The following is a 24,450-nucleotide window of genomic DNA, read 5'->3' as shown; positions in this document are numbered from 1 at the left end:
CAGCCCAAAGCAGTCAGACGTCAAGGGCACTAAAAGTCTAAGCACTAATCCCTGGGGAACAGTCCCAGGTACCAGAGAATCCCAAAGACGAAAAGATTCTGAGCAAAGGGCTCTTTGCAGGGAATTACTGGAGAAAATGATCCTTAATGTTCCTGTATTCCAATTTCCCCTAGTTACCACAGCAGCTAACTGTAAGTAAAGCAGGCAGATTTGGTCTGACAAGCATATGAAATTCATGCTTTCAGAGAAGGTAATATTAAGATTTGCACCGTAGTTGGTGCGTGGGAAAGTTAGACTGGCGTGACCTTGGAGAGAAAAGGCTTAGGCTCTCTGTCATGGAAAGTCATATCCCTAAAGCAAAATGTATGCGTTGCCCTAAACCTGTAATCTTAAGTCTCTCAAATGGATTCTGAGGGGATCTTGCAAGTCCTAATTCCACCTCCGTTCAGCTACCGGTGCAACTGTCATAGCAGGGGAAACCTGAGCGCCTACAGTCGTACCATAGTGCGTGGATCTTGCAGTGATGCCTCCTGGATTTGCTTCACAGTAGCACCACCATGGCCTGCCCACTGCTCTGGGTAGCAAAAAGATGCACAAGCAAACATGCACAAGCTAACTCCATTGCAGCTCCTTCTAAAAACACAAGTGAAGCCTGCGTTTTCCCTCCGCTTGTGGCACAGCTTGAAAACAAAACCAAAAAAAAAACCAAACCCAAACAAACAAAACCCCAGCACCCCCATCCCAGCCCCAAACACCCCACATTCAAATTCAGTAGGGTATTAAAACGCCCTGTGAAAATTTGTAAGTGTTCTTAGTCCAAATCAATCTTTCTCTAGATTTACATAGACCATCCCCCTCACTTTTGTCAGTCAAATATGATGCTTTGAAAATCTAACTCCTGGTTATAACTCATATATACATACACATTGTACATACTCCTCACTTCCCTTTTTTTTTTTTGTTTTTTTTTTTTTTTTGTTTTTGTTACATTTTGCAGGAAGCCATTCTAGGCACTGGGAACAGACCATCATCTCCTCTTTCAAAAGAACAACCTTACTGCAGGGGCCTCTCCAGTCCAAATGGTTAGGAATCCAATACACAACAATCTTGCAGAAATCAGCTGCCAGATTTATTATTCTACCTGAAAACCCCAAACAAACAAAAAAAAAACCCCAAACAAACAAAAAAGTGGAATAAAAACAGACTTTAAATAAACCTCTTAGGTACATTTTAAAAAGGGTTAATCAGTTCAGTGAAAGATTTTTATATCTTCTGCTGAGAGATCATGTAATGTTGGTCTGATTGCTTGTTTTGTTCAGTGAGTCACTACCATATACAGATATATATATATATTTCTTCTTAAATATTACACATTTGATGCATTTTTTTCTTTTTTTTTTCTTTTTTTTCCTTTTTTGTCCAACCCCTTTCCCAACCACATCCTGCCACAGGCAAGAGGCGCTCCGTGCTGACATTAAAGAACCAAAACCAATCCGAGGACTTTTCATCAAAGCATGTTTCATTTGAACCTTATTTCAATGGAAACCACATTTTTTTTAAACAATCTTACTCGACCTTTTCCCTTTCCTTTTTGCTAATTCTACAATTTTAGACTTCTGATTCTGGCTTGATCATCGAAAATTTAAGTGCCATTGAGACTTACGGATGACAGAATTAGGTGACATGTTAAGGCATATATACACTCCCATAAAATATGTTGTCTTATGGATCTGAGTAAATTAAATACCTGCCCAAATGTTTTTTATGCACCTGTGGTTTCTAGTGACCACTAATTCTGTATTTTTGATTAATTGCATATTAAAATATTCATAGCTTAACTAGTGTCTTAACTGACAGAGGATGGAAAATTAACCCACCACCTAGGATTGTCTTTGAAACCCATCCATTATGATGAAAATTATTCTTGTTGTTTTATGGTTATGCACTCACTTTCCTCCCGCTTCTTGGGAATATAGGAAAATGAGGTACTCCATATAACACCTATTTAAATTTCACTGGGCAAAAAAAGAAATCCAGATCTTACCCCTTCTCGCTCCCTTCAAACTAGGAAATATTATATTTCAGAAAAGGTGCTCATAAGTATTTAAAACTTTTGGGTTTTTGTCAGGGCCTTTTTTTTTTTTTTCCTTCATTTTACATACAGAATAGCGTGTGGCTTGTGTTCAAGATTACCCCTCTCAAAAAATAAAACAATTTGAAAAAACAACAACAAAAAAAACCCTCAAAATTTAAATTGTCTTCCGAGCATATCTGATCACATTTACATTTAGTGTCCAAAACAAGTTGATTGGTAACATCAGTGCCAGCACTACAACGTCATACAGTGACTTCATGGTATTCTTTGACAGTTTGTCTAAGTCTCCGTTCCACTGAAAATTACAAAAGGTTCTGCAGAGCTTTCCTTAGCAAGCTGAAGCTTACTAGTCATTTGTGGATGCGCATAAAAGCTGCTTATAGCACAGCTATGGCGTAAGCTATTTTCTAAGCAATAAATGGTTCAAGTCATCTATTTTGTCCTGAAATGCTACCTGTAGTTACAGCATTGCTTATAAATGGTCATAGTAAATTCAGCATCGAAGAGAATATTACAGAAAAAGACAGCAGCAGAAGCATTAGCATTATCTAGTATTTATATATGTTATCAACATAACACAGCAGTAAAAGGTTTAAATGCATATTAATGGGTACCGTGTCTAAAAATTACTAAAGTACCTATTTAGTGTATTGGATATTTTTCTCAAGGAGTGCTTGCTGTGTCTAAACAGCATAATTAGATATGTGACTTAGTACAGTTAATTCCTATTGATTAAATAACTTATTTATGTACCAAAGGAAATGGAAGGATACAAAGTGTTTTCTCCCTCCTGATCGTGATCCTGTATTTAATGCTGACATGATCATCAGAAAGCCTACCACATGTAATTACTACCCTCAAATGGATCTTGAAAGGTCTAAGCCATAGCATGGGCCATATATGTATAGCAACGTGGCACCAGATACGGCATGCGGCTTGCAGTCTGAAGTCAGGGATTTTGCTTGGTCCCTGTATTTATGGCGTCTCTGTCATTAAACAGGATTTTTTTTTTTGAGGCCATACCAAAAAAAAAAAAAGAAAAAAGAAAAAAAAAAAAAAAGGAAAAACTTGAGATATCTGGTTGTTTTCAGAGGCAAGGTGCAAGGTCTGCCACTGCAAGCTTCTAAATTAAATGCTGTGGTATACGCTTTGCTTCTCTTTTATAACTGCAGAAAGACAATTAAGAATGGCAAGAAACAAATGCCCTAGGCACGCTGTGCTGATATCATCACCAAGTGGTTATTTTGCACAATGAGAATTAACTGTACTACGGATACCCAGAGAAAATGTACAATATCTTATGCTGATATGAAACAAAACAGACATGATATAGCTTTTTTGTACTTAAAACCTGTATGTTCCCTTCCCAAACTTAAGTATAAAGCAAACCCACCCTTTTCCTCCTGTTACACAGAATAACATTTAGGTTCCAACCCTCCCCTTTCAAATAAAGTGCGCTGTCCATGGCAGACCATAGGAGTAATGCAACAGGAAAAGCCCCTTTTAGTGTACTATTTAAAAAACAAACTGAAGTCGATTCAGCTTTCCTCTGGGTCTTGTGAAAGAGGAGAAGCCTAAGGGAGGGGGGAAACATCCCCTTCACTGTCACTGTTGTTAATAGACATAGCCTTCATTATAGGGGTGGGTGTTGCAGCAGCCACCGTCCTGCATGTAGACCATGCTCTCATCAAAGTGGGACAGAGGTACAGTGTCCTCCTCGTTGATGTGGCGCTCCATGTCAGTCTTCAGTAAGGGGCGCTGGTTGTCTGGAAAAGCCATGGAGAAAAGCGCTTCAGGGTCGCAAACGAACTTGTAGACGTATCTTTCTCCAGCCACCTTAGGACAACAGAAGGGACAAAAGGGTGCAGCGTAAGGCCTTGTGGTTTTGCAACTCCAAGTTCAACAGTCTTGTGAAGAACCCACCTTCATTATGCAATTAATAACGCAGCAGCAGAACTGGTAAGGCAATGACCTAGCAAAGACAACAGGGATCTGGAGAAGCAGACTGTGCAGAACACTCGTGGTTTTGCCTCATGCAATATCCTGTTGGAAGATGGACTAGGTATTCTACGTCCAAACTTTTGTTTGCGATCATTTCCTATACTTAACTACAAATGGAACTGTTCTTATTGGAAAATGTAAACAAATTGTCACTACAGTGGCAAAATAAAATGACTAAAAGTCCAACACTCTGTGCAAAGTGGAAAAAAGAATCACATTGCATGATAGAGATCTGAGTTTCACTTTACGCAGATTGATTCATACTTAAATATAAAAGCACTTAGTTATAGTGCATGCTGATTGTACAGGGACAGCGTAAGCAAATATGTAGGCTAATATGTACTTAGCAATTCCTCATGCAAAGCTGGGACATTTGGATTTGCTTATGGAGGGGCAATTTGTCCAAAGATCCTAAAGTTTTCCCTTATTTAGAAATAGCACTAAAATGTGCTTCATTTTCCTACATGCTAAAGAATGATAAAAACAATATGGAATTATTGTCTTACTTTTTTAAAAAAAAGTCAATAGTGTCTTCTCAAGCACCTTATTTAAAGAATATGAACCATGTTGCATGGTCATTATTTTAAAGTAAAGATCATATTGTCTGCTTCTTGCAACTCCAGCTAGCACAGCATTGGAAGTGAGAGAATGAAAGTGGCAAAAGTGTTGCGAACTTAACTCTATTCTTATGGGTTTAAAATAGTTTGAAGCACCTCCTTAAATTTTCAGCTTATTTATTCTACAAATAATGTAAAGTTTTGGTAGAGGCTATACCTGCAGTAGAATTTTTTTTCATCAAATTAATGTCAGCAAGTTTGACAGACTGAAGGCTGCATTCAGAAATCAGGCATTCGCATAACCTGTTATCATTGCTTAACTTAAAACAAAAGGGGAAAAATGTGCACACAAACCTTGCAGTAAAGAAACCTGCTATGAATCTACAATCACCATTAGTTTTTAACATACACTAACTGGCCAGATAGGGTGATCCCAGGGCAAACCTCAAACATTACTATGTCAGAAAAATAAGCATCCAAACTAGCTTTTAAAATGTGTGTTAAATACATTTTTGTAGATAATAAAGTAGTAGTTTAAGAGGTAGCAAGCTAACTGTGAGAAGTACTTGTAAACTTTCCATATTAAATGGATGTGTGGGTTGGGCAGCATTATCAGCCTTATGGTAGGTACTCCTGTTCCCACCTTTTCAACTTGTTTCACTCTCTTTGCTACTTATTCTTGCCTCTGTGCTACCTTTGAACTGTGCCGGCACAACTGCCTATGCAGGTGAGCTGTAACCTGCAATGAGAACCTCCTCTGCCTGAAGCACCACCCAGCAAAATCAAGCGTTTCTGCTTCTCCCCGACTGGACCCAGTCTCCAGTCCACTTTTACAAAGACTCAATGCACAGTTACGTGACACAAAAAAAATGGATGAGGCACTGTACTGCATAAGCCAATACTAGCCCAGATTGTTGTCCAGGTTGACTTGTGGATAGTGAAAAAGGAGAGCACTACAACGATCCCATAATCAAAGCACGAGAACTTGTAACAGGCAACTCCAAACCGAGACTTCACAAAGCCTACTGGAAAAGTTGCCCAGTAACTTGAGCCGAGAGCATTGTTTCCATTCATGGAATTGGCAAATGGCAGGTTTAAACATGTTAGTCATCACAAGTCACAAAACTAAAGTGAACAGATATGGAACAAGTTTTACAGCACAAGGTGTTCATTATGATCTTTGATCACACCTGCTAGTTTTGTAGATACAGCAGACAGGTCTCTCCTATTGATTTCTCTCTCAGTCAATCTACATAGTACTACATACCAAAATTTAAAAACATACATGTAAATCAGCAAGTAGAAGGACGGGTTGAATACTGTCAGCAAGACCAGACTGTTATATATAAATTATTGTTAAATATTTCTCATAATTCAGCCTATTATAAAATATTAAATTCCACTTAAAAATGGTATTATTACAACACTATTGGTAAAATATTAAAGTATTTGGTATGTTAATAGGTATAATTTTTCTCCCCTATCTTGCACTTACCAAAGTACCCAAGTGCTGGGCAGCTAATTTAGATCTGCAAAACATTATTCATACCGTACTCTACTGTTTGCCTTTCCCAGGTGCCAGGAAGCTCTTTTGGATATTTTTGAATGTTACATCTTTCCCTATAATCATGACATGCATTGCGTGAACTAAAACCACAACATTTTTTACATAGAAAAAAATATCTTCATGCATATACTACATATAGGTGAAAAAGCTTAGTGTTTGCCTAAATAGATGAAAAACCTACCTAAGCAATACAGTTACAAGTACTCCTCGTAAACTGACTTACAGATTAACATGCAACACTGGTGAAATTTAATACAAAATTAGCTACTCACCTTTTGCATGATTCCCTTTTCATAATAATAGCGAAGTGATCGACTGAGTTTATCATAGTTCATAGCTGGCCTATTTTTCTGAATCCCCCAGCGACGTGCCACCTGCCACAAAAATGGATTAGCATTGATTTGTTAAATGCATTTAACAAGCAGATCTTATCATCAGATACTTTATTTGGGGATGGAGGAGGGGGAACCCTGCAGGTGCAACGAATAAACAAGAGAAAAGGTTGACATGACCTGAATTTCCCATGTACTGCTATGATTTTTAACTGGACACACAGTCATCCATTAAACTTGAAGCAGACTTACTCATTTGCAAATGTGGTGGAGGGTTGGGGGGGGGTTGTTTGTTTTTAATAAAGAAAACCAATGAAAAAATAAAGCCATATAAAGAAATGCTACATAAAAAATATTTATCAAGTTCCACCAGAAAACTTTCATGAAAGATGAAACTTCTCTTTAGTTTGATACTGTGGATAATGTACTATTCCTGTGTTTTCCTTGCTGTCAGAACACAAAGTTATATTAAACACACATGCATACACACTTAGTTCATGAACTAATACAGACTGTACTTGGAATGACAGCGATGTTGAGATTATTAGGAGATACAAGTCAAAAGCCAACTCCTAGTCTTAAATATTACTTCAGCAAAGAAAATGAATTACCAGAGGAGGCAGGGTAATTGCTTGGAATGGTAGCATGAAGAATGGGACAGAAACTTCATAGCTGCAGTTGCATAATTTTCCTTAAAAATAATAATAAAAAGTGAGTTGCAAGCAACTCGTGAAGCCATTCCATGGAGAACAATATGCCTTCTACTCTGACTTATGATTTCTAGTTGCCTTTACGCTTCCTGTTTTATTGCCAAAGGTAGTTCTGGACAAAGAGACCTTTTGTTTAAAGAACTTAACTGCTTATTCTCCACCTGAAATTATAATCGGCTGTCGGTGACATTTCAATTACTGGCTGTACAAATGACTATCATGTCACCGGAGGGGAAAAAAAGTCAGAGCTAATGAACTCTTTAAAGCACATTTTATAAAAATGTTTGAGAGGTGCATATGCATACAGCTGTGGAAAAAGGAGAGAAGAGCCAAGAAGTTTCTCTGCAGACTGCTCTACGAAACTTTCCCATAGGTGTCTGGAGCCTTTTGATGCAAATCATAGATGACATGCAGCACTGAGAATTGAAGGGGACTAAATAACAACAGCAAAATCCATTACTTTGATCTCTGTCTGGACAAAATTTTTAAAATTTCTTTTTAAAGCATTATTTCCTTTCAGTGGTGCAGCTTTTCAGGCTTATATAAATTATCGTGGCTCTGCTAACTTCAGCTATGTTATAGTTGTATTGAAACATACCTCCAATCATGTCAATTTATTCCAGCTGTAGATTTGGCCTAGATGCGTAACCTTGATTCGCCTATTCATCTTTGTAAAACATGCCTACATCACTCTTTGTTTATTGCTGCCAAGTTTTTTTCTGCATTAATCAGAGTCACAGAATCACAGAATGGTTGGGGTTGGAAGGGAGCCTCTGGAGATCACCTAGTCCAAGCCCCCTGCTAAAGCAGGTTCACCTAGAGCAGGTTGCACAGGATTGTGTCCAGGCGGGTTTTGAATACCTCCTGCCTCTCTGGGCAGCCTGTTCCAGTGCTCTGTCACCCTCAATGTAAAGAAGTTTTCCTCATATTCAGATGGAACTTCCTGTATTTCAGTTTTTGCCCATTGCTCTTTAGAGTCCTAGAAGTCCCCAACGTAACAGGCTTGTGTAATAAATAAATACACAGCAAAGATAACTACAACAAAATAATGGTTGAGAATATGCTATATTGTGTGGTATTTTGTCATTCCTAAACAACCAAGCAGGTCCAGAAGTAGTCTCGGTAAGCAAGTCTTCCTGTCCCTGAACTGCACAGTATTTATCAAGTCTTGGTCTGTGGAAGGGATTCAGGCTTCTAGCCTTCCACCCCACCTTCCTGCTGAAGGTTACTGTCCCTGTGACAAGGCAGCATAAATGGACCTACACCCAATTCTTAGCCTCCACAGTTCACAGTTAGCTACTTTCTGAATGAACTATGGTGCTCAAGGAGCTGACACATATTCATTTTTGTTGCCACCTTTTCTATAATGGCATAAACCTCCAGAAATGGATGGGATGGAAAGGTCATGTTATTGACATCCTAACCTGCCACAGCTGAACCAACAAACTCTTTGACTTCCCTTCAATTTACACTTGGCAACCAACAGAAGTGTGCAACTTCCCATAGGCTATTCTTATTTTAATTGACAGTTTCTGTGAGATCCAAGACATACATATGAAAACAACTTATGCTCCTTTGTACTCCCTAAGAGCACACAGGAGTGAGCAAGTTTCAAAGTAGCCTGCCTCCCCCAGATCTTGGATGCAGTGCTGCTCAAAAACACAAAGCGACTGCTACAACGTCAGACAAGCAGATGATCTGGTTAAGTTAAATCAGAATATCCAGTTCTTCAGGGAATTACACAATAAGGAAACCTTAGGGTTTTGTTTTGCTACTTTCCCTTCCTTAGCTAATAAAATCTATAAAGTTTTTGCACCATCTGCTGGAAACCATTTTTCAATAAATCTCTTCACTCTTGAAAAACTTTGGACATACCTTAAAGACGACACAAAACTAAGACGGTAAAAAATACTGAGACTGGGGCAGAGGGAAAGAATCAGACATCTCATTCACTAAAATCAAGCAAAAGCCTTTCCAGAGATTTCACTCTGTTCTGAGCCAGGCCACACAACTAAGTCTATGTAGCCTGCTAAGGCCACAGACTTGCCAGCAAAGTTTCGGTATCAAATCGACTGAGACTGCGGTCAAATCTTCAGATGCACAATGCTAGGATCTGCCACAGTGACTATCACTAGCATGAGGGAAGCTCAGACAAACTAGAGCCAGCACAGAGGTCCCTGCAGCAACCTCCCCCTCACCCAGACCATCTTGGGAAGGAAAGGGACATCAGTCCTGTCTCCATCCCCAGCTACTCTACCATCCCTTTAGGGCTGTTGGCAGATGATGTGACTTAAATGCAAGAAAGCTTTCAGATTGCTAATGCCAGCAGACAGATGGCAAACAGCAGAAATAGCTGGTGGACTGCAGAAGCCTTACACCCCTGAACCTTCCTACTCAGCTCTAACTCAGAGGGGATCCTGATGGAAATCTGCTGCAGTCTCCTCTATTACCCAACCCTGCCCAAGGGGCAAAAAAGTAAACCAGGATGATACTGCTTTTTGACAACCCTCATCAAATAATCCACATCAGTATTACAATAACATTCAGGCACAATAGATTTTCTAACAATTTCCATGGCTGTTTAGAACACAGGATAGATTACTTAGTGTTACCTAGTCAAAAAAAGTTCACGTAATAAAATGTTCAATTTATTCCTGTTTATCACACAAGTGAACTAAGTCATGCTTCAGCAAATGTTCATGAATACACGTAATTTTATCTACCCCACGAGTCCTTCATGGTTCAGGGGAGCTGTGCATGTGCATGAGTGTTTGGCAAGCCTAGGACCTAAGTGTGCACTAAACAATCTAACAATACAGATAAGCAGGAAGACTCTGAAGACAACTCTAAAAAGAGGGGAGTTTATATAATTTTGATGGGATTTTACTGCCTGACATTCTTAACCTCCTCTTTTGCCATCTGTCAGACTTGGGGTCTTTCACTCTACAGCCTAAAAGTTCCAAGTTCCCACATCTTCACACCGAAGAATATTTGGTGTTGAAAGACTGTTCACAGTCAAGTTTTCAAAGGATTTTGGAATACAGCTCTATCCATGAAGTGGTTCTGAAAAATCCAGGCCCCACAATTAATGCCAAGTATTTTGTAACTCCAGTACTTGCAATATTTTTATTATTTTGTGGGACTAGGAATCAAGTCTATGCTTAACCACACCTCTGTCCTAACTGAAGCACTTCCCTTGCCAGTCCTTTTTGTCACCCTTCTAAAGTGCTACTGAAGCAAAATACTGAAAGAAAACAAGGCCTAAATCCAAAGGAGCACTATTAAATTTGCAGGATGTGGCAGTGGATGTCAGGGCATGCTGTCTGTCTAACCCACCTCCTCTGGCTCAATCAGCTTGAATTCCATGCCTCGGCCAGTCCACGCTATGAAGTGAGAGTTTGATGGATCATCAAGAAGAGCTACCAAGAATTGCCACAGCTGAAGCGAGCCTCGCCGTTGATACGTGGGTCCCTCACGGTACATGCCTGGCTCCTGTTTGACGTCGCCTGCACAGAATAGCAACAACGTTAGATGAGCAATGCACAAAAAGCATGATCATTCAGTTTGTCAGATAAAACGGCAAAGCAATCATTAGGGTTAACAAAACAGAAGGAAAGAATTCTTACTACCCAGCCACCCAAAAATGCAACATTCCCCTGTCAGCTGCTAATTGTAAACACTTTTACGGTAACATATTCATATAATAAGTACCTAAATTCAGTCATGATTTATGGAAGTCTCCCTAAGCCTATCCCCATTTACTTCTGATACACGCAAATCTCGCTTGCAAACCATTTTGCAATATCCTCTATCTGAAAGAGCATGAACTATTTTTGTAAGCAACTCTGATGTCTGAAGAACTGCATTTGTGTACTATACTTTGCGCAAACCCCAGTTTTGGAAATGTAATGTATGCTTCATAAAGCTACAAAACCCTATTGCATGAAACTTCTTTTGCATGCAAATACTTCTAAGGAAAATTTGACAAAGTATTTGACTTGGACTTAAACAGCATGTGCTTTATGTATAGGTATGCAAATCCTGCAGATATGCGAGTTCCTCTGTGGCATATTGGACTTGCATATAAGCACATGTTACTTTTACTCATATCTACATATTAGATTAGTATTCCCCCTGAAAAGCAGTAAGTTAATTTTTCTAAAATTTCAAGTCCAGAGGAAGCTTTTGAAAAACAATAATAATATTCTGCTAGCTGTTCCACAAACTGCCAATGAAAAAATATCCTGTGACATCCACACTGTGTCTCTGTTGTTTTTAAATCATATTCATACTAAACAACTCATGCAAACAACAACAGCTGAAAGGTCTGATGCTGAAGAGGAGAATATTTTTTTCCGCACACGATGACAGCAATCTTTGATATGCTAGTAAAACTCCTCATTTCAACTACCAGAACAGCAATACTCTCCAATAAGCAGTGTGACCTGTTTAATAAGGAAAGCCAGGACTTTACATTCAACCACAACATTAGGATGCTCTGATGGCCATTACAGAACGGCTCAATGTAGTGAAAGTAGGAATAATAATATTAAAAATGGAGTACTTCCTTTTGTAATCAGGAAAGACAACTGAGTCAATAGCTGTGGAAAACAAATAAATCAGCACAAGGCTTTTTGGTTTATGTGAGGTTCAAGTTCCAGTCCTGAAAGGCCTTCTTTTTCAAGGACAGGATTTTTCTTTTAATGATAGATGAGCAATGCGCAAATAGCAAGTGCAGTATTACGGAGGATCAGATTCTTCGCCTGTGCCGATCTTTGATTTCAAACGAAGCAGCTGAGAATCTACTTCTGAAATATCAAGGCTAGTCCTGCGCTTATCCCACTTTTGCTTTATTGGCCACAACATGACAACACATCTGCTATTTTTTCTTCAAAAGTCATCATGCTACAAGTATAAACACACCTATTTGTATCACAACATCAATCTTCTAGAGCACAAGGTGTTCTCTCAATGGACAGTCATAGAAGCTAGCAGCAGACTGCTTGCTTTGCAAGCATACAAATATTTCCAAACATTTGTTTCTTTTACTTTATTTGTATTTCTTTTCTTTTTTCATTCCCTTCCCTGTACAAAACCCAAACAGACAAAAAGGATTTTCAAGAAAGACATAGACAAATGCTACTCCTGAAGAGTTTTAACTTCTTGTAGTACAGGGTCTGATCCCATTCCCTTAGATGTAAATATGAATTTGCCACTGATACTGAAAACAGATCAGGTCCAGAATCATTTTGGGGGAAGAAAAAAAAAGCTAACATGATGTGCTTTAAAAAGGGGGAGAAAAAAAGCATACATTCCAAAGATAGGGTATAAAGTAGACTTCAAATAAATCGCCCTTTCAGTGAATGTGTCAATCCTGTGACAATGCCATACTGGATTGAGCGATCTTCAGTTAGGTCTAACATTATCTAAAATCCTCTATTTATTTATTGCTATTCCTTACCAACCTTGGAACGCACGTGATACCTCCCCGTTTGAGGAATGTGTAATTCTTTGGGTTACTTTCATTTTGGAGTCTCCCATTCTTCAGCAAACACAACAAATGCTGCTAGACACACAATAGTTTTGTAATCCATATAAGTGATTCTCGGGGGAAAATACACAAAATAAAGCAGGAGAAGAACCCCAAGAGTTCTCCAGCTCTCCTTTTAGCTATGGTCAGAGAGCTGTTCACAAGTTTATCAGAAAGTATCTAATCTTTCCTGTTAAATAAAGCTGAACATACATACGCTAACACAAAGAAGCCACTCCAGCAAATTTAAGTAATTGGGTCTCCAAATTACTTCCCAAAGTTGCAGACTAACAGAGTCACTGGCAAGAAATACTGAGTCCATCTACTTTGTCTATAATGAAATAAATCTGAAATCAACTGAGTTACACCAGGAAACTGATTTTACATCAGAGTAACTGAGGATAATTTGAGCCATTTATTTTAATTGACCTCAGAATCCCTCTTGAAAAAAAAATCTGTTGTAATGGGTAGTGTTGTGAAAAGATCATTGATTTGTTATCAATCCCACTGAAAAATAAACCACTAGTACAATGTTTAACGTAGCGCGAATACAGACAGAAACACAAAAATGCCCTATACACTCACTCCCCACTATTCATCACTTCACAGACAGAGAGAGAAGAGGCTTAATCCTCAGTAAAACCAAAGCTGATGCTTTCTCCACCGTTTTGTTAATTGTAAGAACAACTTTCATTAAATCTCAAACAACAAGCAGTATGTGATCATCAGTGCAATGGAAATCCTCCTATTAACTTCTCAACAGTACAGGAACTGAGCTTCTCTGCCACAACTCTGGATACAGCATCTTTCACTGGCAAAAGTTGAACGACATCCTATTGAAAAGGAGACTTTGGTTTCAAGAGACAAAGGTCAGCTTTGGTTGGGCGCACCGCAAATGGTGTGTTAAGGAATCCTAAATTGGAATGTTACCGAGTTTTTTTGATCAGCAACAGAGAAAAGTCCCTCATCTCTTCCTTTTTCATCTCCCCACACAAGAAAAAAAAAGAGAGATGTGTCATACATACCGTCAAACTTCTCTGGAACAACGCAAGTGTCATCATAAAACTGCCTAGGTCCCTTTTCATACATACAGCCTGTAAGTCAAAAAGAGAGAGGTGTTTATATAAAAGACGCATGGAGAAAGAAGAGATCATAGGTTTAATGCCAGAGGGAACACTAAGTCATAGAGGAACCAGATTAATATCCCACATCCTTTACAAACCGCCCAATCGCAACATTTTGGCCTTAGTACAGGGGTGTTTAATTAATGTGTGCATTCCCAAAAGACTGTTAATCTCCACCTGCAAAAATGAAAAGGCACCCATTTTTCTCTATGATTTATTCCAAAATGTTTGTCTCATTTCCTGTTTGAACTAGCATGGCTTTGACTTTTAACCATTAGTTCCTGCGGGTCTTTTCCCTGCGAGAATAAAAAAGCCCTACTCACTATTTCCTCCCCATACTCACAGAAGTCACGCCCTTGATGTTTCTTCCAATTGAGATTATTCTGTTAAATTTAATTTTTGTCATTAAAAGACACTCTCTGCAACCCTGCATTCTTTTTAGCACTCTTTTCTGTACACTACTACTTTTCAGTATTATTTTAATGTTTTGCTTAACCAGAACTGGTTAAGAACTGGCATGTTTTGCATGCCGGTATCAGCCTCACCAGTGCTACTTAGTGAAACAAAACATCTCCTCTCCTGCCTCCCTATGACCCTCCCTTTGACTGTGAAAATATTACAGAAGGCCTTTTTGCCATACAGTTGCAATGTTTGGTTGGGCTGGTTTCCCACTGTGAAGCCGAGGAGGAGGAGGCCCATCTCAAAATCATTTTTTCCAATATACTGTTTCCTAGTTCCATAGACCTGGTCTACATTCAGCATATTAAAAAACTATTTTGTTTAATGTGCCCAGATTACCAAACAATTCGAATTGCTTTATGTGACTGCCCTGTCCTGCCCGTTATTTACCACTCTATCTTTGTGCCATAAAGTTATCTATTAACTTTGTCCCGTATCTTTACCGAAAATGTTGAATAGCAACACTCCTGGTATCAATTCCTACAGAACTATAATAGAAACAATCCATTCAGAGATGATTGCCCAGTGACAGCCACTTTTAGATCTGTCAGTTGGCCAGGTCTTAATGTATTTAATGTGTACTTTATTGATACTGCTTTGTGCTAACTTCTTAATCAGAATGTAATGCAGTGGCAAATTGAATGCCATAAAAAGTGTATGATACAAATATATGATACAAATATCTTTATCAATCAGACTTTTAATCTCAACAAAGAATAGAACCAGATTTGACATGACCTTTATTCCATAAAATCATGTTGACTGATTTCTGAACACAGAAAGCAAATATTTATCGAACATCACTGCTTTTCTACATCATTCATAACAATTTTACCACCTCCAAGTACTTATGAGTGCATAACATGGCCAAGGTTGTTTTTCCCCTATCTAGGCTGTGATTAAAACTCAAATATGTTGACCTTAGCCCTGCAATTTGTGGATTTTTCCCTGATGTCTTTCTCTTCCCTTATCAAGCTTTATGTTTTAGATAATTTCATCTACCAAGACTGTTATAAATTTCCATCTCCTGTTTCACCCTCCTTGTTGAATACCACCTTTTATGTCTAATTTCTGCCTTTATTCCACCCCAGATGCAGTTGGGCTTTTAGCCAGGTTTGCTATCTTTCCATTTGTGTCTTTTCACTAGTGAATGAAGTCTTACTAGAGGACTTGGATTCATACATCTGTCTTGAGTTCTCATCAATCTCAAAAACAATCTCCCTCATGTTTGAGAAATTTGCCCCTTGGAAGAAAAACAAATAAACCCTAAACAAACAAACAAACAAAAGTTATCATGTATTGACAAAAAAGATACACCAAAGCAGGAGAGGGTACAACCTCTCTTTCAGTGGTCATTTTTTCTTAGTTCTGTTGGCCTTCTTATTTTTAATACATATAAAGTGCTTTTACTCAGAATTATTAATTTTGACAACGAACTAAGCTCTGCCCTACTGAAGTCACTGAGAGTTTTGGTATATATCATACGGCTGTAGAATTTGGGCCTAAGGAACACCAAAACATCGCAAAAATCATAAGAAAAGGAAAAGCCAAAAACCTTTACTGAATACTTTTTAAAGTATAAAATAGATTACTTAACTGTTAACTGAGCCTGTCACACCAATAGCCTGGAAAATATCACTTGAGCAGAATGGGTGAAATGGACAATTTTTTAAGCATCTCTTCCTTTCAACTGCTAGAGGCCTTGAAAAGCAGAATGAGTAAATTCATAACAAAATTGCTTCTATCCTGATCAACCTGTGGCACTAGAAGAAGCTACAAAAAAATCAGTGCATCAGAAACTCAAGACTGGGAAGGGAAAGAAAGATGATGCAAGTCTTCCCAGCAGCAGAATTAAACCAGTGAACCCCAAATCCCTCCAGGCTTTTTAATTTTTTTTCACGTTTCTCTCATACAAAAGCTATACATAATAGTAAACTTAACTTCTGTTCTGTTTGGGTGAGCCAGGAAGCCTTCTTGCCTCATGTAAATGGAATGGCAGCTAGGCACTTCTGAAAGGAGAAGACGACAATGCTAGTCAAAAGACTGTCTGGAATTAAAAGTGTGCAGGTTATCAATGAGACAGGCTGCAGGCAGAAGAGCAACAAAAAGGATGCAAGTTACAGCGAGGGGAAACCTGTCAACACACAGTTAGCATTTCAGAGCAGCACGCATAAGGCATGACGGAAAAGAAAAATCATAATGTGAGGATCACAGATCCCATCTATCATAGGCACTTGAACTCAAACCCTTATTGTAATCAACTTTGCTAAAAGCTGACTCCCATGACAATTACACTTTAGGCCATTCACAGACCAAAAAATCCACACAAAACAGTATATTTTAAACCCTGTGCTTGTATATCTATCTTTGTAACTAATTCGACCTATCATTTTTAATCAATTACACAGAAAAGCCTGCCAATCACACTGGAGACTTATAAACTCCACATTAATACAAGGAATGTCAGAGTGAATTTAGAGTAGGATACTGCTTTTTAGAGTCCGGTTAAGGATTTGAAGGGTTAATGAAATTTTCTGTGATTGCTAAGCATTTAATCTAGGAATTCAGATGCATCAATTTCACCCTCCACCTGTACACCTCTAAGCAAAAAGGAGCACCCCTCAAAAGAAAAAAAAAATTTGTGCACACATTCTAAGTAATACAGACATTTATTTGCCATTCCCCACCTCTACTCAAATCTGCAAGAAGAATGAGAAAAACCAAACAGAACTAATGAAAATAGTGTTCTTTAAATGTCTTTCTATTCTTTTCCCCCCGTGTCTTGCACTGTTCCCAAGTAGCCACATCCTGTGCACAGGGACTTGCAAACAGAAATACACCATAAATGTTTGCCCTTCTAGACCATGTTTAACCCACTTCTTGGATATCAAAAGTCTTGCTTAACAAAGAGTATTTGATCTTGTGATAAACTCCTACCCTAAGCTATGCAATCTGTTACCAGTAACTTGTAACTCTAAGAGATGCAAACAGAGGTCAAAAGAGCAGACATTATTTTTCCAACACTGCCTACAGACTCTTTCAGACTGTGATTCCGAATTTCACTGTTCACTGACTAGTGATGAGTATCAAAGATTTAGCAGGATAAGAAATCGAGGTTTTACACTGACTTCACAAAACAAGTGAAACACAGGGCAGTATTACTACGTTTCCTCTAGCAGTCCACAGTCTCTCTTGCACATCTGTGCCGAACTCTTCATTACTTCCTCTCTCGATGAAATGCTCAGTGCCTGCCTGCTCAGGCCTCGAGAATCTCTTAACGTCTCAGGCAGCTATTCTGAGCAACCACAGGAATCACTGATTCAGTGATCATCCGAGTCAAGTATTGCTCTGTAGACTAGAAGTCAAGGCTATGAGTAGTGGTTCACCTGCAAGGAATCACTCATGTTACCAAGTAGATTGAATTTTAAGGAGAATGGAAAAATCTACGTAAAAAAAAAGAGGAAGCTGGAGAACTGAAACAGATGCTATTTTCTATTTTAGGTAAAAATTCACTAGTATTGGCAGCAAAACCCTTTTTGACTCATGAACTCCACTCTTGCAAAGTGATACAGCAGAGTATATGGAGTAAAGAATTATGCATGCATCCAAGAAGCTGTGTTCTTAGCCAATTTGGGGTTTCATCTCCCATGCTCCTAAGTCAATTACAATTAACATCTGGAGTCTTTCTAAGGCAAGCATTGTTTGTACCACCATTACTTAATCTTCTGGTTAGCTTGTGTTTAAACAGTCCACAGAGGACCGAAAAATACAGCAAGGAAGAGTTTATTTCTCGTAAAGTAACTAGAGTCTTGTTATCCTAAAGTGCTATCAGTTAATTTATGACTATCAGAGTGGGTCAGACTCTAATCAAATTGTAGAAACATTTCCAAAGTGATTATTCAATCAAATGACTAACATGGTTAATTAGGAGCCATAAACATTGCTCTGAAGTTCATCAAAGTAATGACTTGCCCAGAAAAATTACTGCTAATTAAATTGCCTGCTGCTTTCATTTCTACCTTATCTAATAAAAAGTCCAACCAATGAAATTTAGCATTGCAGTTTTAAATTGTACTAAATGCTTGACTAAGACCCAGAAGTATTTTTACTAGCTAAGCGGAGCTACTTCAAAAGAAAACATTTTAGTGCAGAAATTACAGAGCAATTATATGTTTTCTTCTCCTTAAAGCATTGTTTCAAGACAACAAGACAGAATTAGGCATAAAATACTTCCAGGGCAGGATCCAAGTGTTTGAGGTGACTGATTCTATCACCTTTTCACAATTTTCAGTCTTTGAAGAAAAATGTGCCTGGATTTAGGACACACCACAAGCTTATTTCAGACTTTTAATGAAGTAATTCACATTGTAAAGTTACATCATCTCAAGAACAGCAGTCCCTTTAAAAAAAAAAAAAACCCAAACTAAAATATGGAGACAAAAATCAATTTATCTTTTATTATTAATTTGGAATACTTAGAAGTCATTCTTCATTGCTCCTCTTGCTAGCAGCAACATAGCAGTCATCTTAAAACAATGAGTATGGCCTTATATCACGTTGGTTTGAAACCATTTTTTCCCAGTAGGTGTTGTTTTAAAATTGCATGTAATCTAGACACTGCAGAAATGCCTTCTCATCTAGGAATGTCACAGAGAAAAATACTGGAAATGCCTTAATCAAAATACATCAAAGCAGAAAAAGCCCAAACAGATTTCCTCAGGACAAGAAAAATCTGCTACTGAATTTAGCAGGCACAGGTTCTAGGTTTCATTATCGAGTAAGACACTTGAGTGGTCCCTTGGTAAGGAAGTATTTCATATTAATTACCATACCAGAATTTAAAGGGTTAGGTTGTCTCAGCCCTGTATAACTCAAAGAAGGTAAGGAGTCCTGAAATCCTCTTTACCGATTGTTTTTCAGAGGTAAGGACCGGGTTTCAGACCCACAATCACACCCTGCGCAGAAACAAACAGAATTTCAGCCCGTGTCCCTAGCCAGGCAAGACACAGGCAAAACGAAGCTTCTGCAGGCAACTGGACTGTCTTCTCCTGAATGAAGCAGAGCAAAGCAGGAACTGGAAACCTGAACCAGGATTTATTCTTCAGCCATTCCTGTGGTTATGACCTTATATAGCCTTCTTAACTAAGGACACGTTACATTACACTCTAATTCTGAGTTACTTTTTCGTTCACTTAATCAACAACATCTGAAGATTTGGAGGCCCAGGACACTGCCCATGTGCATGTGACAAACCACAGTGTGATACAGAGGTATTGCATTACATACATGCACACGCAGAGAGGTGGGAGACCAAGACTTAGAAGGTGCATGCAATCTGAAACAGGGTGAGTGAAGAAGTTAAGCTACCTGCCTGGCCTTAGTCTCTGCATGACAGCTCAGGTGAACTGTACGGTGTACTGGTGAGCAGCTGCCTTACGCACCAAGCCTGCTTACAAGTCAAAGAATCATGGAATTATAGAATCATTTAGGTTGGAAAAGACCTTTAAGATCATCAAGGCCAACTGCAAACCTAATACTACCAAGTCCACCAATAAACCATGTCCCTAAGCGTCAAGTCTACATGTCTTTTAAACACCTCCAGGGATGGGGACTCCACCACTTCCCTGAGTAGCCTGTTCCAATACTTGACAACCCCTTGGTGAACAAATTTTTCCTAATATCCAATCTAAACCTCCTCTGGCACGACTCGAGCCATTTCCTCTCATCCTATCACTGTTACTTGGGAGAAGAGACTGACCCCCACCTCGTTACAACCTCCTTTCAGGTAGTTGTAGAGAGCAATGACGTCTCCCCTGAACCTCCTTTTCTCCAGGCTAAACAACCCCAGTTCCCTCAGGTGTTCCTCCTAAAACTTGTGCTCTAGACCGTTCACCAGCTTTGTTGCCCTTCTTTGGACATTGTCCAGCACCTCAACGCCTTTCTTGTAGTGAGAGGCCCAAAACTGAACACAGTATTCAAGATGCAGCCTCACCAGTGCCAAGTACAGGGGGACAATCACTTCCCTGGTCCTGCTGGCCACACTATTTCTGGTACGAGGCAGGATGCTATTGGCCTTCTTGGCCACCGGGGCACACCAACGGCTCATATTCAGGTGGCTGTCGATCAACACCCCCAGGTCCTTTTCTGCCAGGCAGCTCTCCAGTCACTCTTCCCAAGCCTGCAGCATTGCATGGGGCTGTCCAAATACAGGACCTGGCACTTAGCCTTGTTGAATCTCACACAATTGGCCTTGGCCACTTGAATTCATCTCGAAGTCACCTGAACGCATCAAACACCTCAACTCATATGTGAAACTTGTCTCCTTCCCTACAAGCATAAAATAAAGTGATGACACTGGAAACCTTCTTACTGTTTACCCACCTACCTCTCTGATTTACACTTTATTACCAAGTCATATTAAGAACAGAAGCAGCTCCCAGGGGATACAGCCAGTCCTGTAATTTAAATTACACCATATCCTCCCCAATTGTTCTTTTGGTCTGAAAAGTAATTACACAGGCTTTGGCTCCTATTTCAGCAATTCGGAGTTGGTACATCTATACAAACAGACTTAAATGTGCAGTGACACTTGTCTTCCCATAGGCAAGAAATACAGCACATGTAGATTCTTTCCCTTTGTGCTACCAGGCACAGAAGGGCATGCATAAGCCCCTCAGGTAGCTGGGACCAACCTAGCTCCCAGGCACCACTCACACGTCAGTCTGACCCTGTGCTACACACACTGTGAGTATGCCAGTCCTCCCTTCAGTGCCTTGCAGGGCTTCGCCAAGTACTTCCTTGTGCAATGCAGGCATTTCTCTGGTACACGGAGAGGTGGCTGGTGCAGTGGGAGAGATTTTTACCAAGTGCAGAGACAAAGGCAGCCGTCTTAAAATAAAATGTTTGAGCTAGAACACATCATACTTTTGGCCTCAAACTTACTAACATCACAATCGCACTGTAAATAACTTTTTTCTTCATGGATTTCCAAGAGTGCTGACAAACTGTTTACAAAGGAGCACTTCATCCACCACTGAAACACATTTAGCCTCATGGTGGAAAGCAGCTGTTTACCACCACTGAGAAGCTCTGACCAGCTCAAGGGTGAAGAGCAGTACTGAAATCACTGGGAAACGGACAGGGCTTTTTAGGTAAGAAAAGCAATTCTTCAAACTAGATCGCAACAAGTGGCTAAGGTGGCATGAGGCATCACTAAGAAAAATCCTTGATCTGTATTTTGCAGGGAGAAGTACCAAATGATTCTTTTTGATCATGAAACCTATGATTTTGTAAACCTGTAGAACACACTTAGATTAAAACTTGTATGTCTCTCCAAAAAGAGACATTCAGGTAGAAATACTAGAACTAATGACAACCACCCTATACAGGAATTGCTTGAGCATATTTCACAACTTAAATGCTGGTGGATTAGGTTTTAGTTCAACCGCCTTTAAAAGCACTATCCCCTCAGAAGCTATGTAATTACAACAGAGTCCTACAAATTGGTAAAATCCTGGCAATACAAAAGTCAGCATTATTTTTTCATTAGCAGGTTCAGCATGAAAAATGTAGGTGCACTGAAGTTACATGGGTGAAAACAGAGTCACTATCTTCTCTAAAAATCAACCTCAAAATTAAGTATTCTTTTCCCAAATCATTATACAGTTTAAAAACATTCAGAATGGAAGGTTTTGTTATTCATTTTGTCTATCACTAGCCTTTGTATCGGCAATTAGAAAAAAAATTATCTAGAAGTATGTGCACTCATAGATACACATACATTCCCTTCTAAAAAATAGCTAATTAGAATTTGTTAAGTTTATTTCTTACATCTCACTTGACAAAAACGTACTGGAGAACTAGATTTGGCCCCACCAGCTCATGTCTAAGTGGAATTATTACACACACAGAAAGAAAACCTTAAGCAAACAGCTTCCTTTCCACAACTTTGGTTTTTAGATCTATGACAACATCTAATGCATTTTCTGAGACCAGATGTCAACAGCCTGTCTAGGCGATGTGTAACTTTTTATACAGCAGAACAGGAAAACAAAGGCTCATACATTCAGCTCTGAATTGAAATTCCACATGGAGCTGATCTTTTGAGCATACTTTAAAATCATGCATTTGCTTTTATTAACCTCAGTAACTGTAAAATGTATTTTAAACATCGCTTCCCTTTGAATTCAACAAGACAGCGGTATTTTCTCTCTCCCTCGCTCCTTTTGTTGGTAATCTTACTGCAAAAATGTCTGTGTTGCTTTTTCTCCTCCGCCCCATCCCCTGCCTGTAAAATCGAAGTTGGACAAACACTGCACGGCTGAAGTGACATATTTGAATGGAATTCAGACCAACCAGTTCCTGTTTATGTTTCTGATTTGAGAATGTAGCCTTCTCATTCACTATACATTAGAAACACACCAAGGCCATAAATGGTGTCAGGTTACAGGCAGGCAGGGCCAAGGAGCATTAATCATTACTTTAAGGCAACTGGCAAAAGCAGCAGCTGAGGGAACACTACACCCTTCAGCTCTGCATAAATGGACATTCCAGGGTTTGGCGTGTGTGGTTTGTTTTTTTTTTTTTGTTCCCCCCCCCCGCATCCATTTTATGAATGAAACTTCAGGCTGCACAGAGTCCATTCATATAAAAGCTATGCTCACAGGGCTCAGTCTCTCGGGATCAATCGGTCTTGGGTAAGGCTGGTGTGATTGGTTTAAGGCAGGCTTCAGCCTTCCATTACTGATTTAAAATGCAGCCTGTGTCCATTTGACCTGCGTTAATGCACAAAGAGTAAATCCAGACTGCGCTCTCAATCCTCAAATCAAATCATTAGCCAGTGCCACTTACTGTAACTGTAGATTTAGAGGATATTTATCCATTTCTTTGAGAAACAGGGACTGTAGGACAATTTTTCATATTGTATTGTGTGCTTTGAAAGGAAAAGTAGATGTATGATCTCCTGCCTATATGCTCACATTAACTTGGTATTCAGGTTTTCCTTTGTTCATGAAGATATTATAAAATGAATTCTATGCTAACTGCAGATTTCTTTCAGACAGAACTAGTGAATAGAGGAAATCAGCTAGATGGGAAGCAAGTGAAAAGTTAAAATTCTGCCTTTCACAGCAATCTTCTGAAGTCCAGGTTTCCCACATTTCCCCCTCAGATACTATTATTTTAATACTACTGTCATACCATCCAACAGCAGATTTGTGTTTACGTGTTTGAAGAGCAAGTACAAAGTGTAGTGCAGCTTAACTACTGAACAAAATTCATGCTCATTCACTGAAGCAACACAGCAAAGACAAGCTCCTGAAACAAAGAGGGTGAAATATTTTAAGCCATAGATGTGAGACTTGGGAAACCTGCAAAACCAAAAATGAGGAGGGAAGACTTCTTAAACCTACTGAACTCAAGAGCAAACCCCTATCCCTCATCCCCTCCTGCCTTTATGCCAGCCAGATATTCATTGAGAACAATTGTACTGCTGTGTAAAAGGATTTCTTTAAGGCCCTAAGAAGATGCAGTTTTGAGATGCGCATACTGAAGCACCATATCCAGGAAAAGGATGGAGTCTGTTCTTTTTCACAGAGCATTTTATAAAACTATGTTCAAAAACACTGCAACTATTTGCAGCCTGATCCCCCCCCCCCCAAAAAAAAAAAAAAAAAAAGGAAAAGGAACAAAAAAGAAAACCTAGACAGAATTTGAGGAAAAGATTAAGCAGCTGGAGGATTTATGAAGCAAGATCTCAACAACGAGTCACACACAGACTAAGAGTATACATGCAAACTGTCTACAGAGATTTAGAGGTGGTACATTAATACCAAGGAATTGTTTAGGATGAGCCAAAGAGGTGTAGCTATGAGCAAGGGAATGGACCTGATCAAAGGGAAAATTTAGGCTTACGATCAAGAAATATTTCTTAACTGTGAAGTCTATTAGTCTGTGAAATAATCTCCCAGGGGAATAATTGTAGTAATAATACTTAGCACTCATACAGCGCTTTATGTTTTCAAAGCACTGTATGAAAATTAGCCAATATAATTAAAGACAGTAGTAAAAGCACCAT

General features: G+C 39.1%; 1 protein-coding gene across 3 annotated transcripts in view; it reads right to left on the bottom strand.

Annotated features, from left to right (window-relative positions):
- Positions 1–1,189: 1,189 nt before the first annotated feature.
- Positions 1,190–24,450, bottom strand: part of ETV1 (ETS variant transcription factor 1) — a 68,136-nt gene continuing 44,875 nt past the window's right edge. For 2 of the 3 annotated variants that reach the window (XM_087774039.1, XM_087774058.1), the window contains 5 exons: positions 16,318–16,384; positions 13,818–13,888; positions 10,599–10,768; positions 6,493–6,594; positions 1,190–3,931 (listed from right to left, as the gene is read on the bottom strand). In XM_087774039.1, the coding sequence (XP_087630165.1) occupies positions 3,710–3,931; positions 6,493–6,594; positions 10,599–10,768; positions 13,818–13,888; positions 16,318–16,384 (632 nt within the window). In that variant the 3' untranslated portion in view covers positions 1,190–3,709. The remainder of the gene's footprint in view (positions 3,932–6,492; positions 6,595–10,598; positions 10,769–13,817; positions 13,889–16,317; positions 16,385–24,450) is intronic. The other variant, XM_087774047.1, reaches the window with a different exon arrangement.

Source organism: Nipponia nippon, unplaced genomic scaffold (genome assembly GCF_047370975.1).
Source record: "Nipponia nippon isolate SJK-2023a ecotype South Korea unplaced genomic scaffold, ASM4737097v1 scaffold_1, whole genome shotgun sequence".
NCBI classification, from domain to species: Eukaryota; Metazoa; Chordata; class Aves; order Pelecaniformes; family Threskiornithidae; genus Nipponia; species Nipponia nippon.
This window is presented reverse-complemented; position numbering and strand designations above follow the sequence as displayed.